Source organism: Accipiter gentilis, chromosome 23, assembly GCF_929443795.1.
Source record: "Accipiter gentilis chromosome 23, bAccGen1.1, whole genome shotgun sequence".
Lineage (NCBI taxonomy): Eukaryota > Metazoa > Chordata > Aves > Accipitriformes > Accipitridae > Astur > Astur gentilis.
Window position 1 is genome coordinate 4,533,394 of NC_064902.1, and position 15,248 is coordinate 4,548,641.

Genomic DNA, 15,248 nt, shown 5'->3' on the forward strand with positions numbered 1-15,248 from the left:
GACTTGTCTACGATGGTATCTTCCCCAGCATTCCTCCTCTCTAAGCCCTTTTATACTATTTTCTTCTTTTTAGGTGGAGCTTGAGTGACTCTAGTCATACATACCTTTGTTATGATTGGTGTAAAATCTCCTCGCTTTACTTTTAATGGCCTATGCTAGAGAAAATTCAGAGCACATGCTCAGTGAAGGGTGGTGGCACCTTAGAGGCGGGTAGCTTTTGGGACAGAGGTGTGTTTTGCTATTATAATGAGCAAAGTTCCATGTCAGTACTCCAGAGCTGGGCACTTACAAATCAGAAGTAAGACAACAGCGTTGACAGAACCCCATTGTTTCGCCTCCTTGCTGTAGTGGATTCAATGCAGGAACCTTCCATTCTTGTTCCTGTGGTTCCAGTTCCCCATCCCTGCGGTGATTTTGCAGAGCCTGGCCACGGTGTCTCCGCTCTGCTCCGCCCTCTGTGTTGTTTCTCAGAGTCAGCACACCAAGCTCCCCTCGTGTTGCTGACATCTAAGGTTGCAGGTTATGTTGCTTAGGGAATTATTATGGAACAGATTCCGTGCGTATCCACTGTATTCCACCGTGGAGGCTCACCTTCCCTTAAGAGAGGCGGGGGGACATATCAATAAGTCACCTCCAGCAATTATTCCACACTGGGCTGGCATTCTTCTGAAGTTATGTCATTCTCTTGGAATCGTTTCCTTGGTCGTCTTCATTCTGCTCCCATCTGCCAGTTTCAGCTAGTTCTGGGTTAGCAGCATTAGCTTTATCAAAAAGTTGACTCTCGCTCAGCTCTCGCGGCCTGAGGCTTCAACTCCTTTAGCTTCTAGTGCTAAGCCAGGCTATTCATCCCAACGATTCCCAGCACAGGTAGCGGCAAGCTCTGCCGGAGCAACTCGGAGAGGACGGGGATGACTGCTTCCCAGGACAAGAAGGGAAATCCATCTTCTCTCTCCCCAGCTGTGCCGGCTCCCTGCTGGCGTCATAATGCACCTTCAAATGATGCGGGCTGATGTCACAGAGGGATGCCCCGCATCCCAGGGAGGTCTCCCCAGCGCTGCCGGCACTTCCCGGCGAGGCTTGGGCGCTGCTGGGCACTGCTCAGGGGCTCCCCACTGCTGCGCTTCAGAACTGCTCCACAGCCAGGAGCGGGATCGGGAGGCAGCGGGGCTGCGCTGGGGGGACCCGTTGTGACCGGCAGAGTAGCAGGGGCACGTCGGAGAGGAGTTTTGGGCACGGAGCTGCGAAGAGCATCCCTTTTCCTGAGCGGAGGACAAGCGGCAGGCGCGATGGAGGGCTGCTGCACCGTGGCCATCAGCTTGGAGCTCAGCAGCTTGTTCCCCACGCTCCTGCATCTCTCCACCAAGGGTAAGGGGTTTGGGAATTCCATTCTGAGGGGTTGCACGGGGGCTGGCCTCTGGAAAAAGCTGCAGCTGCCGGGCTGTGGGGGTGACTGGACAGGGCTGGGGGCTGCTGCGAGAGCCCTGCCTGGGGGTCCCACTGGACTCGGGGGACGACGTGGCAACCAGGTCCTGGTGCTGTCCGGAGCCCTGAGGCTCCCCTGGGAATGGCTCCGTCCCCTTGCGAGGGGGGCCATCCAGGGCCAGCTTTCCCTGGAAGCTGGCCCCTCGTGGGGTTCTGGCTCTGGGATGAAGAGGGCTTCTGCGTCCCGGGGGCTGGGGGGGACAGCTACAGCTCCCACAGGGCTCTCGCGAGCTGGCTGGAAATGCCTGTGCTGTACATCAGCCCTTTCCCTTGAACAAAGTCTCCTTTGGGAGAACCTCTCGTCCTCCCCGTGGGACCCCCTTGTGCCACCATGCTGGCAGATCACGTCCTGGGCTCTGGGGTGCCAAGGCTTTCTGGGGGTTAGATGGCCACAGCCCCTGTCCTGAGCCCTTCCCACATCCCCATTTGTACCCCAGCCCTGCCCCGGGAGCAGAGTACGGCTAGCAGTCGGAAATTGGGGCACAGCCCAGCTCCGCAGCCGTGGCCGCGTTTGTCTGGGCTGTTTGCGGACGCTGGCATCTGTCAACCCCTGGGCGAGGAGCTTGCCGAGAGGCTGTGAGCTGGCTGGCCCGGAGCCCGACACCTCTTTCCTTTGCTTTCCAGAGGTTGTGGCTATTTGGGATGCTGTGTCTGCGTACATCCTGGGACAGCTGAAGCAGGACAAGGTAGGCTGGCGTCTTGGTCCCCCTTTGCCCCAGAGGGCCTGCACCCCGGGAAGCGAGCCCTCCCTGAGCATCGTGGCGGCACACTGAGACAAGCCCGTGTGCCCAGAGCTGCTTCTTGGTCAACCGGGAGAGAAACCAAGTCCAGATCTAGTCTGAGAAAGAATTCAGCACACGATAGGGCTTCACCCGTCGCTGTGGTCAGAGCGGAGAGGCCGAGCAGAGAGGCAGGCAATTATGCTGGTGCCACGCCAAGGATAATCCCTGGGAATCAGTCCCAGGGGTATTCCCTCCCTGTGCTGGAATTGCCTGGGATCTTCTCTAGCCAAGGGATGTTAGCGAATATTTTGAGGAGGGCAAGAAAACAAATGGAGAACACAGGCCTTTTCCTAAGCTTTTACTTTTCCCATCTCTGAAGTACTCGCTCATCAGCCTTTTTGTCTTTTTCCTGGGCAGGGTGTCCTGGTCGCAGGACTCGGGACCTTCGCTATGGTCCAAGAGCAATTCCAGGGCAAAGAAGAGGTGTATGTGGTTCGAAGACCCGTCTTCCGACTGGAGCTTGATGTGTTGTGTCTGCAGGAGCTCGCGTTCCCCACAGTGGTTATCCCCGGTGAGAAAGCAGCGGCCACCCTCCGCTTTCCCCCTCCATGTCTGGGGGGGGAACGTGTGCTCTCGGCTCTTTGGGAAGGGCTGGGAGAAGTAGGGAACTGCCTCTAAAGGTCAGGGGGTGGCTTGAGCTCCCCCAAAACTAACCGCTCCCCAAGGGCTGTTTCTGTGAGCACCCTTCCCTCTGGCATTTTGTTATGAATCTTACGTGGAAATTTGGCCTGCTGTGACAGTGACCACGTTCCTCTTCCTCGCAGGCAACGTCAAGATCAAGCCGCTGAACTACAAGCGGCTGTCGCGAGCCACCTCCTTCCCACAGCACGTGGTGAAGGACTGCGTGCAAGAGACCATCCTCTTGTACTCTTCCCAGCTGAAGAACGGGCAGCGCCTCTCCTTCACCTTCAAGGACATTGGTGTTCTGTCCTGCAACGACGACCTCCTGTGCATGCGGTTCTATTCTGACTGCGTCACAGGGCTGGAGAGGAAGGCCAGCCGGATTGCGCTGCTTCACTCTGTAAGTTGCTCGAGGTTTTGAGGGCTGCTTCCGTGTCTTTGGGAAGCCTAAGGAAGGGTGAGCAACCCGGTCGCCGTTGGCCAGCCTGGACGTGGCAGGACAGTCAAACACCTTTCCCCGTGCTTGCCCCCGCTGACTTCTCCATTAGCAAAGAAAGTTTCTTCTGGGTCCTTGCCCTACAAAAAGCCCCGCGGTGTTATTGCGCGGTCTCAGTGTTGGCTGTGCAGCTTCTCCAGAGCAGAGCAAGGGCTAACGCTGATGGAGGAGGATTTGGCGGAGAGGTTTGGAGAAGCGGCTTGCTTTTGGAGCAGGAGACAGGTCTGCTTCCTTAGGGAGCCAAGAGGAAACTGCCTTGGAAACCTTCTGATAGGTCTGTGTCACTTTGCAGAGGCTGTGGATGCCTGGGGCAGCTGTCTCCGGTGGAGCGACCGCCGCTCAGGAGATGCAGGCTGCTCCTGCCCACGCGTTCCCGAGGTGAGTGCTTTTCCTCTGCAGCCCTTGACCGGCCGAGCGGGCGGCTTCCCAGCTCCTGCTCAGGAGCACGCGTTGTCAGGGCTTGACATTCGGCATCGAGTCAGGGATCAATCGTGAAGCGACTGGTTTCTGGTTAACTAATGCTGAGCTGGCACTATGCGTGTATTCTCCTGGAGTGACCCGGCATCGTGATCGTGTTTCTCACGCCCAGCCTGTTGTCATTGCCATCAGCGAGAGCCAACTGCACATGGTGAGGCAGCGTTGGGTTGGGGGAGATTGCCGATAAAACCTGTGCAGGGCCACAAAGGAAAAGGGATGCGACGCCTCGCACGACAGTCGGGAGGATTAGTGCTGGCAAGCTGCAGAAGGTAGGAGGTCACCATTCTTCAAGCCTGTGTCATCATTCGCGTTCCAGGTTTCAGTTCCTGGTGATCAGCAGATCGGCGTCCAAGGCTTTCTCCGCCTGGCACAAGAAGGTTGCAGAAAAGCACAGGGTCAGAAGAGGTACGGGAAGGGGTCCTTGCTGTCCAGAGCCCGGTTCAAACGCACTCCCCACGGGGCTGCTCTGAAGAGCTTCCTCCTTTCCCAGGTACAGAGGGAAGCCAGGCGCCTGACAAGCTGCTGGAGAGGCGGGTGAAGTATTCCCTCCCCGCGCTGCCAAACCAGGGGCCGGGCACCAGGCAGCAAGACACGGAGAAGAAGCCTTCTGCCAGGTGAGACCCTTGTGGGAAGGGGTGGAAGGGATGAAGGGGACCCTTGCGCCCACGTAGGAGAGATGTCCCCTTTGGAGACTCCGTCTGTAGGGACTCGGGAAGGTGCCTGGCACGTGCCCCACGGTTTTCATGAGCTTGTTTGCCCCATCACAGGCCCCGTAGTGGGGAAGGCAGCGGAGGTTGAGCGCACGCCACATTACTCTGCTTGCTCCTACAGCAGACCTGAGGTGGTCCTCTCCCATCCATCCGATGGGGCTCAGGAAAGGCCCCCCCTTGCCATGGGAAACGGTCCCACCTCCACCGCTTCTTCTGCCAGCCTGGGGAGCTTTGATACCAGATGGAGAGCGTGGGGCACCCACCTGCCCCACGCTCACGCCGACTCCTGGTGTCTCTTTGCAGTCTGCTCCCACCATGTCCAGGCAGCTCCCCCAGGACGAAGGAGGCAAGCAGGCAGAAGCCAGCTCCTCCAGCCAGGCCCACCGCTGCGCTCCCGTCTTCTGAAGGCTGCAGGAGAGCGCTGCAGGTACGTGCTCTGCCTTGCTGTAACTACCGTGCTGTTCGAGACTCGGCAAAAGCCTCTTTGTGCAGAGAGCCGTCCTGAAAGGGTCCCTTGGTGTGCGTTCATCGTCACCTCCTTCAGATCTTCTTCAGGAAAGGGAAGGTGCTGCACACCCTTCCCGCCTGCTGTTGCCCCCGGGTTGTCATGAAACACTTTTTCTTCTGGCCAGGGGCTATGGAAAATGTACAAGTCCTTTCTAGGTCGTTGACAGTGGAGGTCTTTGGTCACTCCGCTGTGTTTGCCATGAGTTGAGGAGCCTGGCGTGACTCCACGGCCCCCGATCTGTTAGGGCCAAAGCGCTGCTGACCAACCGGCTGAGGCAAGGGGCACCAACACGGGTCAGACCCGAGGGAAGCCCCGCCGGGAGCTGAGACTAATCCTGACTGCTGCTGCGCTTCTGTCCCCTCCAGGAGGTCTGGAAGCTGTCTGCAGAGTGGGAGCGAGTGAAGACCCGGTGGGAAGAGCGGCGACAGCAAGCAAAGGCAGAATGGGCGGCATGGGAGGCCTGGTCTGCAGGGGAGGACCAACAACCGCCCCAGGTACAGGGCAGCGATTGACACCGCTGAGAGCAGCAGCAGCCCTCTCCGTCGGGGCGGCAGGTCTCCAGGGGGGTGGGAGCGGGACTGACACGCAGCCGCAGGGCAGGGGTTTGCCCGCTCATCTCCGTGAGGGAGAGATTGGCAGCAGGACCCGAGGGGCAAAAGCAGCTGTCAGCCGTGATGACGGGCACGCTGGTGCTGAGCCTCCCGGCTCCCAGGTCCCGCTGCAGGCTCCTTTCGAGAGGTCCTCTGGGAAACGGCACCTCTGTTTGCCGTCTGGTTTGCTGACAGCGTCTCCTCCTCGGCAGGTGCTCAGCACTGAAGGCATTCGGGCTCCCCACCCTCCAGCCCAGCCCAGGAGAAAGGAGGTCGGCGGGAGGTGGAGGAAGGCTGAAAGCCCTCTCCCAGCAGAGGAGATGGCAGCAGCCGCCCAGCTGCAGAGACTCCAGCCTGAGTAAGTGTGCGCCGGCTCCGGCCGCAGCCTGGGGGCACTCGAGCGGCCGTGACCCCGCAGGGATGTCCGTGTCCCCCGTCCCTGCGTCCTGGGGTTGCGTAGGACACCTTCCGATGTCTCCTAACGCGGGGATGACCTGGGTTACCCCCGCAGCTAAGACCCAAAGCTCACCGCAGGGTGAAAGGCTGAGTACACGCGGCACCGGGTGGGTGCAGGGGCTGTGCGAGGGCAGAGGCAGACGGGGTCTCCGGCAGAGGCTGAGGGATGACGTTTCCCTGTTGTTGCAGCCACCTTTCCCCACGAGCGGCCCAGGTCCTCAGAAGGCTGGAGCCGCATCAGGAACGGAGGACCATCTTCAGGAATGTCACTGAGAACAAGCAGCGGAAGCTGGAGCAGCAGAGGCAGTTCCCCTGGTAACTATCTCCAAAGAGGGATGGTGCTTCCTCGGCTGCGAGGCCCGTCCCTCCACCGAGGGCAGCCCTGGGGGAAAGAGGGCATTTCTCTGACACCCCTGGTGAGACAGAAGCAGGTTCTGGAGGCTGGCTTTGGGCTGGACCTCCCTGGCAGCCAAGGGGGCTGCCTGGGCACCTAGAATTGGCTTTCCATGTGGGACGTGAAAGTCCTGGCTGAAGACAGAGGGATCCCTCCGATGGCTGCCTTTCCCCGTTCCAAACCAGAGAGCACGTCCTCCCCTCGCAGAGTCCTGCCCCAAGACACCTTGCCCCGAGGGGCACCCCTGTACGGGACCCCCAAGGTCTCTGCCCCACTTGACTCAGCCCCAGGCTCATCAGCTGCACCTGGGACCTTCTCAGGGCCTCGGGCATCAGGGGCCTCCCCTCTTCATAGACAACTGGAGGCTTCGTCGCAAGCAGATCCCATCACCGGTGGCCTGAGTGACGCCTGCAGGATTTCTCTGCCTTCTCCCTGTCCGTACGGTCACAGGCTTTCTTTCTTCCTCCCTAGCACGCGATGCTGGTACCGCAGTGGAGGAGAAGGTGCCGGAGGCGGCGGCTGTAGCAGTGGCTATTAGCAAAAAGGGGCTGGGAGGCTTCTCAGCTTCTCAGATCCACCTAAAAATACAAAATAAAGGGCTCTGGGGCTGTTCCCAGCTGGACTGACTAGTCTGTGCCTGGTGATGGTCTAAAGGGGTTACACACCCCCCGTGCGTGATCCCAGAACGGCTCGTAGGGGCAGGAGGGAGTAAAGTCCACGCATACCCCACAGCGCAAACACGTGCAGCCCCTCTCCCGCGCATCCCAACACAGAGGTAGCACGGTGGAGGAGGCTCTCGCCCCCTTCCCAGGGAAACCAGCACAGCTGGTGCGTCCCTAAAGTGCCCGCACACTCCCGCACGCAACGTGGAGAACCACTCGCAGGGCCAGAATCTGCGTGGGATTACAGGGCTGTGACCATGCTAGGACCATGGGGGTGTGGTGGATAGATGGCACCGTGGGAGGGCTGCGGTGGAGGGACGCAAGCTTGTCGGGAAGGACCGGCCGGGAAGGCGAGGAGATGTACTTGCCTCCTGCTTGGGGTGGGACAGGAGCCAGCCTGTGGTTCAGGGTCAGCAGACAGACCAAGATGGCTGCTGTGTTAGCAGGGAACTGCTAGGGACCTCCTGTTCAGGAGGAAGAGGTAGCCAAGGTCTTCTTCAAACCAGTAAAGAAGGAAGCCTCACGTTCACAGGCCCTGGTCCTCATGGGGGACCTGAACCACCCTGGTACCTGCTGGAAGGACGGTCCAGCAGGGCTCAGGCAATCTAGGAGGCTTCTAGAGTGCAGTTCCTGGCACGGGTGATGGAGGAAGCAAGGAGATGGAGGAACCCAGAAGGAGAGGTGCTGAGCTGGACCTGGTGCTGGTGAACAAGGAGGAACTGGTTGGGGATTTGAAAGTCGGCAGCAGCCTTGGCTGCAGTGACCCTGAGGTGGTGGAGCTGAGGATGCTGAGGGGAGGGAGCAGGGCGAAAAGCCAAGGCCACAGCCCTGGCTTGCAGGAGAGCGGACCGGGCCCAGCCTTGGGAACCAGCTGGTGGCAACAAGGAGACCTAACAAGGCGGGGGAAGAGCGGGGTGGGGAAGGCACGGCCCTAGTTCTGGCTGGGCTCCGGGACAGCATTCCGAGAAAAAGTCACGGACATCCCTCCGTGGATCCATCCGTCCACCTTCGCCAGCGGCAGGGGGCAGCTCTGTGAGGAGAGGCCTCATCTGCCCCTGCCGGCCTGGCAACAGCTGCGCCATTGGCCACGGCTGAGCCAATCAGCGGAGCCGGAGGCTGGCTGTCAGTCACAGATAGAGGGGGCGGGAGGCTGAGCAGCCTGAGGAGAAATGGAGGAGAGGTGGGGTGGGGGCAGCCGGGGCGAGGAGGGGGATAGGGATAGGGATAGGGATAGGGATAGGGATAAGGATAGGGAAAGGGATAGGGATAGGGATAAGACCAGGACCAGGGGCAGGGGCAGGGGCAGGGGCAGGTATCTCCCAGCGTGGACGGGGCTGGGGGGGACCTGGATTCCTCACGGCCCACGGGCCCTTCCGTGGTCGCCAGCCCTGGGCCCGAGCGCCCAGCCCCAGGGACAACCCCACAACCAAGGTCGGAGCGGTTCCTGCGGCTGCCCCGAGGGTCGCCAGCCCCCCGTCAGCCCTGAGCATCTGAGCTGGGGTGAGGTGGAAGAGGCTGGAAAACAGTTGATGGAGAGGAGGCGATGGCAGCAGGTACAGGGCCTGTGGCTCCTGGGATTAACTGAGACTGTTACCGTTAAGTCGGCGCTTCAGAAACTCTCTAAGGCTCAATTTTGGAGTGTTAGAAAGCAGGCGTTCTTTTTTGCAGCGCTGGATGGATGGGCGGATCATTCTGCCTACCTGACAATTCCTGGTGCTGGAAGGTCAGTGCTGTATCCCCACCTCTGAGTGAGATGAAGGTGCTGATGCAGGGGCAAGCACCGAGCTTTCCCAATGCCTGCCTCAGTGCTGGAGAGGGGACGGATGCAGGGAGAAACTCCCACAATCTGCATCACCACAGAGGTATTCCTAAACCTCGCTAACTGAGAGCCGCCAGCAGCAAATTCTGCTGACTAACACCGGGCCCGACTCACCCTCCCTAGGAGGAAAACCATAGATTGAGAGACACCTGGAAAATAGGACACGAAAAAGAAGTTCCAGGTGTTCAAAGCTACATTCCTATTATTAGGTCAGCCCAACAGTATAAGAACACAAGGCTGCCAGATTAAACACAGAAATTACATCAGTTTTTTCCCTCGTTGCATGTTTCTGCCGTGCAGACCTCATCAAGGTCTGGCCCTGCCAGCTGGACGTCCCCAGCTCCCCATCAGCCGTATGATGCAACAGCCCATAGGACAGGCGCCTGGAGCTCACATCTTCCCAGTCACAGCAGGCAAGAGCAGAAGGACAAAGCGCTGCCACCGAGTTCTCTTTTGGCCCCTCTGTCCCTCCTTTTGGCCTCTTTGTTGGCAGGAAAGCCCATCGGGTCTCCCAGGTTCCCCTGCCTTCCTCAGAGAGGACAGCTGCTCCCTACTGTAATGAAGCAACTCGCATGCTGCATCAAGGCCTGTCAGGAAGGCGCTCAATGCACACACCGTAAGACCACCTGTAGTTTGCCTGAAGAGCAGAGGGTAGTTCACATCTGTACAGCCAGGCCAGGGGATTCTCTTTGCGCTTTGGTCACCGTTATGCTTTGATTCAGCCTTCCAGCTCTGCGCCAAATTCCGCGGAGCTGTTCAGCCGTCACTCTGCAACCAAATTTCTTCTCCTTCCTGCACTAGAAAGGTACTTGCTGGTCTCCAACGGGAGGGAAATCCTTTTGGATGACTGACATTTCCCAGGCCCCCTGTTACCTTGCCGTAGAGCACGTGTGAGTTTTTTGCTCTAAAGGCCGTATGACGGGACTCAAGCCCTCAGTAACGGGTACTGCTCTGGCTCTCCTGAGCTCTCAGGAGCATGTTCCTGACCAGGTGTTTGCAGTCTCTCTTAGAAAGGATTTCTTGGCTTTTTCTGCAAGAAGGAAGCCTACAGTTGGTGCAGCAGCAATCACGTTGGAGAACAGGACCTGGAGCTGGGGAACGGGGAATGGCCTTTGGCTACTGTAGAACACAAGCTGCAGAATTCTTCATGTCACAAAGACAGACATGACACTGAAATCAACATTCCGAGGAAAGGAGCTTTGCCACTTTGCTCCAATTCTCACTAACCTGGGCAACGAGGGTGGGAAATGGGTTATAGCCTTATCGAGAAGGAGACAATTGAAGCGTGTCAAAAGTCGCTGGGGCCGAGGTGCGTGATTTTGGGGGGCGAGCAGTGAGGGCCATGCTGGCTGGGGGGAGCACAGCACACATTGCCGGACACAGGCCATGCCGGGCCACCCTTCCGGGTGCGGGGGCGGAGACCCCCTGTCCCGGGGGTGGGCGTGAACTTCCCCTCAGGCAACCGAGCTGGCTGCAGGGCCAGCAAGGCCCAAAGCCCACGGCCATGGCGCAGGGCAGCCGGCCAAGGCCAGCCCACGAGGAGGGAGGTCTGGGGAAAGTGCTGCCAGCCGCCAGGGAGAAGACAACGCTCTGGGCCCAGCCCCTAAGGCTGCCCCCCAAGAAAGGGAGAGGTGGAGGAGGGGAAGCCGACAAATGAGCGTGGAATGTCCCGGCACAGAGATTAACGTCCAACTTTATTGTACGGGTGGAGGGGGATCAGGACCAGCACTCGAGGATGGCGCACGGCTGGTCCCGTGGCGGCGTCCAGGCCGGCTGTAGGGATGTTGGGCCCGGCGTTGCAAGTGGGAGCGGTCTCGCATCCGCACGGGCCCAGGAGGGCTGGAGCTTCCGCTGCTCTCGAGCGCTGGGGAGCCAGAGGAGGACCCCGCTGGCAGCTGGCTGGCAGTGCTGGGGCCGCTGGTCTCGGGTGCCGGGGAGCTGTGGGACGGCCCCGGCGCCGCCTGGCTGCGGGTGCTGGTCTCAGCATTTGGTGCTGGCGCACGGATCCTGTCACGGCATCTTCTGGGCCGGCTGTAAGGGTGTTGGGCCCGGCGTCGCAAGCGGGAGCTCTTTCGCATGCGGTCGGGCCCAGGGGGGCTGGAGCGGCTGCTGCCCTCAGGCACTGGGGGGCCTTGGGACGGCCCTGATGCCGCATTGCCGGGGCTTCTGGTCTGCAGTGCCAGGGAGCTGAGGGGTGGCCCGAATGCCACCTGCCTCCCAGTGCTGGGGCTGCTGGTTTCTGGCGGTGGGGAGCTGCAGGAGGATCCCGCTGGCAGCTGGCTGGTGGTGCTGGGGCTGCTGGTCTCGGGTGCCGGGGAGCTGTGGGACAGCCCCAGCGCTGCCTGGCTGGGGGTGCTGCTCTCAGCACTTGGTGCTGGCACACGGCTCCTGTCATGGCATCTTCCAGGCCAGCTGTAGGGATGTTGGGCCTGGCGTTGCAAGCGGGAGCTGTTTCGCACACGGTTGGGCCCAGGGGGGCTGGAGCAGCTGCTGCCCTGAAGTGGCGGGGAGCCGCAGGAGGACCGCGATGCCGCCTGGCTGGCAGAGCTGGGGCTGCTGGTCTCCGATGGTGGGGAGCCGCAGGAGGACCCTGATGGCAGCTGGCTGGCGGTGCTGGGGCTGCTGGTCTCCGGTGCCGGAGACCTGAGCGATTGCCCCAATCCTGCCTGGCTGGCAGTGCTGGGGCCGGCGAGCTCCGAGCTGGCACTGGAGGCTGTAAGGGGAAGCACGAAGGTCAAGGGCACGGCCCCCAAGCCCGGGGCAGGATAGGCCAGAGCGGTGCCCCCAGCCCTCCTAGAGCAGAGAGGCTCTGCCAGGCCCACCCTGGGGTCCCGCTGCCAGGCCTTGCCTGGCCCCTGGCCCCAGCCCAGGGACCGCCGGGTGCTTTGCCTCTTACCGGTGCCCAGGCCAGCACACGCGTCGCACTCCCAGCTGGCCGTGCTGCTCGTCAAGTCAGAGCAGCGTCTGTGGGTGCCCTCGGCAGCGCAGGAGCAGCACAGGAGCAGTTGCCAGGACCTGGGGAGGCAAAAGGGTTCATGGCTGTGAGGACAAAGTGACCGCAGCACGGGATTGTCTGGCCAAGCTCTCGGTCTCGGTCCTTGCGCCTCGAGCCCTTGGTGAGACAGGGTTCTCGTACAGAGCCCCAGGGTGCAGCTGTGGCAACTTACCCCTCTTGCTCTGCCTGCTCCCTGCCTCCGGGACAAAGGCACTCCCTGGCATCGCAGCGGCGGTGCCTCTCGCCTAGTTCTGCGTATTCATGCCTGATCTCCCATGATGGCAGTCTGATGGAGAAAGGAAAATGGATGAGCCCCTGCTGCCCCGGCATAAGAGAGATGCAGGGCGTCCCTGCTTGCCCCCCCCGCCCTGTTTCCAGCTCCTCCGTGAAGCTGAAGCCCAGACTCGCGGGACAGCGGAGGGCCAGGAAGGGCTGCTGGGGCAGCCCCTGGCACGGCACAGTGCTTGCAGCCTCCTGTCTTGTGAGCCGGCCAGAAGGACACCAACCTCAAGGGGATTCGGATCCCCATGGTGAGCATTTCCGAGAGAAAGTGCTCCTTATCTCTACAGAGTGGGCACTGGAAGCAAAACCTGCCGGCGCACAGAGCCTGTCCCTGCAGGAGGAGAAACGTAAGGGGCACGAGTGAGGCCCTGGTGCTGCCGAGCGCCTGCCGTGCCCCGGGGGCGAGCAAATCCTGGGGACGAGGGAACGGCTCCTACCTGGATGCAGCCCCTGTGGAACCAGGCGTGTTTGCACGCTGGGCACACCATGGTGCCGTAGGACTTTCTCTCCTCCACAAGGTCCAGGCAGATGAGGCAGGTGGTGTTCTCCTCCGGAACCGCCTCCACTGCCTGCTCTGGGCGGTGCTCCCAGCAGAAGGCCCTGGTGGTAAGAGGAAAGGGATGGGCGAGGTGAGAAGGGCTGGCTCCTTCCCCGGTGGCGGCAAGGAGGGGAGACGGGGTGTGAAGGAGCCCCAGACTTTGTCTGGCTGTGGCTATGCCTGAGACTGGCTGTTCTGAAATGTCACTGCGGGTTCCTTCCCTGTTTGGCTGATGCTGGCAGAAGAGGATTGAAAGGAAGCAGCCTCTCCTGTGGGGGCCAGCTGCCCTTACCTGTAGAGCCCAAAGAATTGGGTGACGCATCCTCCTTCCACGGCACAGGGGAGATGGAAGCTGCGGTTGCAGCCTGTTTCCCGGCAGGAGATGGTGGCCCCGCTCTCGCCACAGACGAAGCAGTGCTGGAAAGAGCAGAGCAGCCCCCATCAGCGGCAGCCCCAGGGCCGCCACGGCCAGCCCCACGCCTCCAGGCAGGGCGCAGGATGTGGCCGCTGCTGGGTCACACCCCGCAGATGCGCCTGTCGGAGGAGGCTCCTGTGCTGGAGCCTCTGTGGAGCTGCTGGGAGCAAGACTCCTGCCCCAGAGCCGGCTGGAAGGGCTGGGATTTCTTTCTCGGGTCTAGGCTAGGCTCCCGCAAACCTCTCCCGGCACAGATCTCCCCGGTCTTGTCAGGTGCTCACCTTCTGCGCTGCCCACGCGACTGTACGTTGAATATCCTCGGGGAGAAATCCCACGAGTCCTGCTTCCCTGGCCCCTCGCCGAGAAAGCCCACTGGCAAAACGCTGCAGCAGAGAAAAGAGGAGGAGGTGCTGAGGAGAGCGTGGCAGGGACTGCCTGTCGGCAAGCTGGAGGGAGCCCCGGCGTAACTCACCAGGCAAAACACGTGGGCACAGAGCCCTCGCTTCTCCACTTTGTCCCCGCAGAGACCCGGGTCAGCCTCTGCCCGGCGACACAGCAGGCATGCTGGAGGGGAGAGAGCAAACGCCACTGGGAATGAGCACCTCTGCGGGGCCGGGGGAAGCGTCCCTGAGGGATTGCCCCCGAGGGCCTGCTCTGCCCCTGCCGAGCTGGCTGCTGGGCAGGGCTGGAGGCCTTGGAGAGGAAGGGGGCATTGCAGGCACGGGGGTCCCAGCAGGTGCCCACTGCCCAGCCTGGGCCCCGCTGGCTGAGGGCAGGAGGGGCCCTGCCCCGGGGTGGTCGGGGAGCTCCTGCCTCCCCCTGCCACCGCTCTCGGCCCCACGCCGACCGCCCCGACAAGCCCTCTGCTACGCCGCGGGAGGGCTACTTTGCTCTCACCCTGCTCCATCGAGTCGGGGGCCTGCTGCTTGCTTGCGGACATGGCGCACGTCAACGGTGAGCGTTTGGAGAGTCCCTGTCCCAGCAGCGCCGGGCGTCTCCTCCAAATGCTCCTCTGCTGACTCTGAGGGAGAAGCGGGGCGCGGGCGAGGGAGAAGCCAGAGGCGGCTGAGCTTGCAGCACAGGCCCAGCGCCCCGAGGCCTGGGGCCCCCCTCCTCCCTCGGCAGCCCCGCACCAGCCCCGTCCCTCCCCTGCCCTCTCCTCACCTCACCAGGTCGCACTGACGGGCGGCCTGCGCCCAGCGCTCCTTTTTGTGGGCTTGCCCCCGCGGGTCACAGTGGCCACTGTGACATCAGCACCGCTGGCCTGCGCGCGCCCCAACGACGGGCAGGGACGCCCTCGGCCACCTGCCGCCCGCTCTGAGGCGGCCACCGCCTCACCGGGGTGGCTGCGAAGAGCCGAGGCGGGGGCCCGAGCCCTCGGCAGCCACGTCACCGGGGTGGCTGCGAAGTGCCGAGGCGGGGGCCCGAGCCCTCGGCAGCCACGTCACCGGGGCGGCTGAGGGAGCTGGGGCTGTTTAGGCTAGAGAAGGGGAGGCTGAGGGGAGACCTTGTCGCTCTCTACAACTACCTGAAGGGGGGTTGTAGTGAGGTGGGTGGTGGTCTCTTCTGTCAGGTGGCTGGAGTTAGGACGAGAGGCAATGGCCTCAAGTTGCGGCAAGGGAGATTTAGGTTAGGTAGGCGCGTGATTTTGGGGGGCGAGCAGTGAGGGCCTGTCACGACCCAGACTGGACAGACCAGGGAGTCGTGTTTAATTTGAAATTCCCTCGGGCTAAATTAAGGTGAAACGACACCAAACGATCGGTTAGAGATTTTGTTCATGACCGAAGCCAGCTGAACTGGGGAGGCGTGGTAGTAGGTGGCAGGGTTTCTCACAACAGGAACTGGCATCAGACTACTTCTGTAAACCGTGTAACCATATACATCAACTGAGGGAATAAGGAGATCCCTCCCGTTGAGTCAGGAGGTTCAGAGCAGACCCCCTTGCTTTCCAGACTCCTCCTCAGAGAAGGGTCTAGGGGCGGCTGGATCTACTCTTGGTCTCAGACTTGGTCAACAGTTTA

The 15,248-nt window shown here is 61.3% G+C and overlaps 4 protein-coding genes across 5 annotated transcripts in view; 3 read left to right on the forward strand and 1 right to left on the reverse strand.

Moving 5' to 3' along the window:
* Positions 1–15,248, forward strand: part of LOC126049965 (coiled-coil domain-containing protein 81-like) — a 76,839-nt gene that overhangs the window by 42,882 nt on the left and 18,709 nt on the right. Inside the window, exon 1 of one of the 2 annotated variants that reach the window (XM_049827144.1) lies at positions 2,682–2,731. The exons of the other annotated variant lie outside the window; for it this stretch is intronic. The gene's annotated coding sequence lies outside the window, so the exon portion shown is untranslated. Of the gene's footprint in view, positions 1–2,681; positions 2,732–15,248 lie in introns of those variants that run through there. 2 annotated transcript variants of the gene reach the window in all.
* Positions 199–3,538, forward strand: LOC126049901 (coiled-coil domain-containing protein 81-like). The gene is made up of 5 exons (XM_049827028.1): positions 199–1,365; positions 2,107–2,168; positions 2,622–2,775; positions 3,029–3,285; positions 3,434–3,538. Exons 1-5 carry the CDS (start codon positions 1,023–1,025, stop codon positions 3,536–3,538), a joined length of 921 nt encoding a protein of 306 aa, XP_049682985.1. The 5' UTR covers positions 199–1,022.
* On the forward strand, positions 3,633–7,435 carry LOC126049966 (uncharacterized). Its single transcript, XM_049827146.1, has 8 exons — positions 3,633–3,759; positions 4,175–4,263; positions 4,349–4,472; positions 4,872–4,995; positions 5,442–5,570; positions 5,879–6,024; positions 6,312–6,437; positions 6,988–7,435. Exons 1-8 carry the CDS (start codon positions 3,683–3,685, stop codon positions 7,052–7,054), a joined length of 882 nt encoding a protein of 293 aa, XP_049683103.1. The 5' UTR covers positions 3,633–3,682; the 3' UTR covers positions 7,055–7,435.
* LOC126049902 (PHD finger protein 7-like) lies at positions 10,692–14,167 on the reverse strand. Its single transcript, XM_049827029.1, has 10 exons — positions 14,125–14,167; positions 13,700–13,791; positions 13,509–13,610; positions 13,105–13,229; positions 12,712–12,874; positions 12,499–12,605; positions 12,165–12,278; positions 11,894–12,012; positions 11,457–11,710; positions 10,692–11,168 (listed from the first exon to the last, which is right to left on the reverse strand). Exons 1-10 carry the CDS (start codon positions 14,165–14,167, stop codon positions 10,692–10,694), a joined length of 1,596 nt encoding a protein of 531 aa, XP_049682986.1.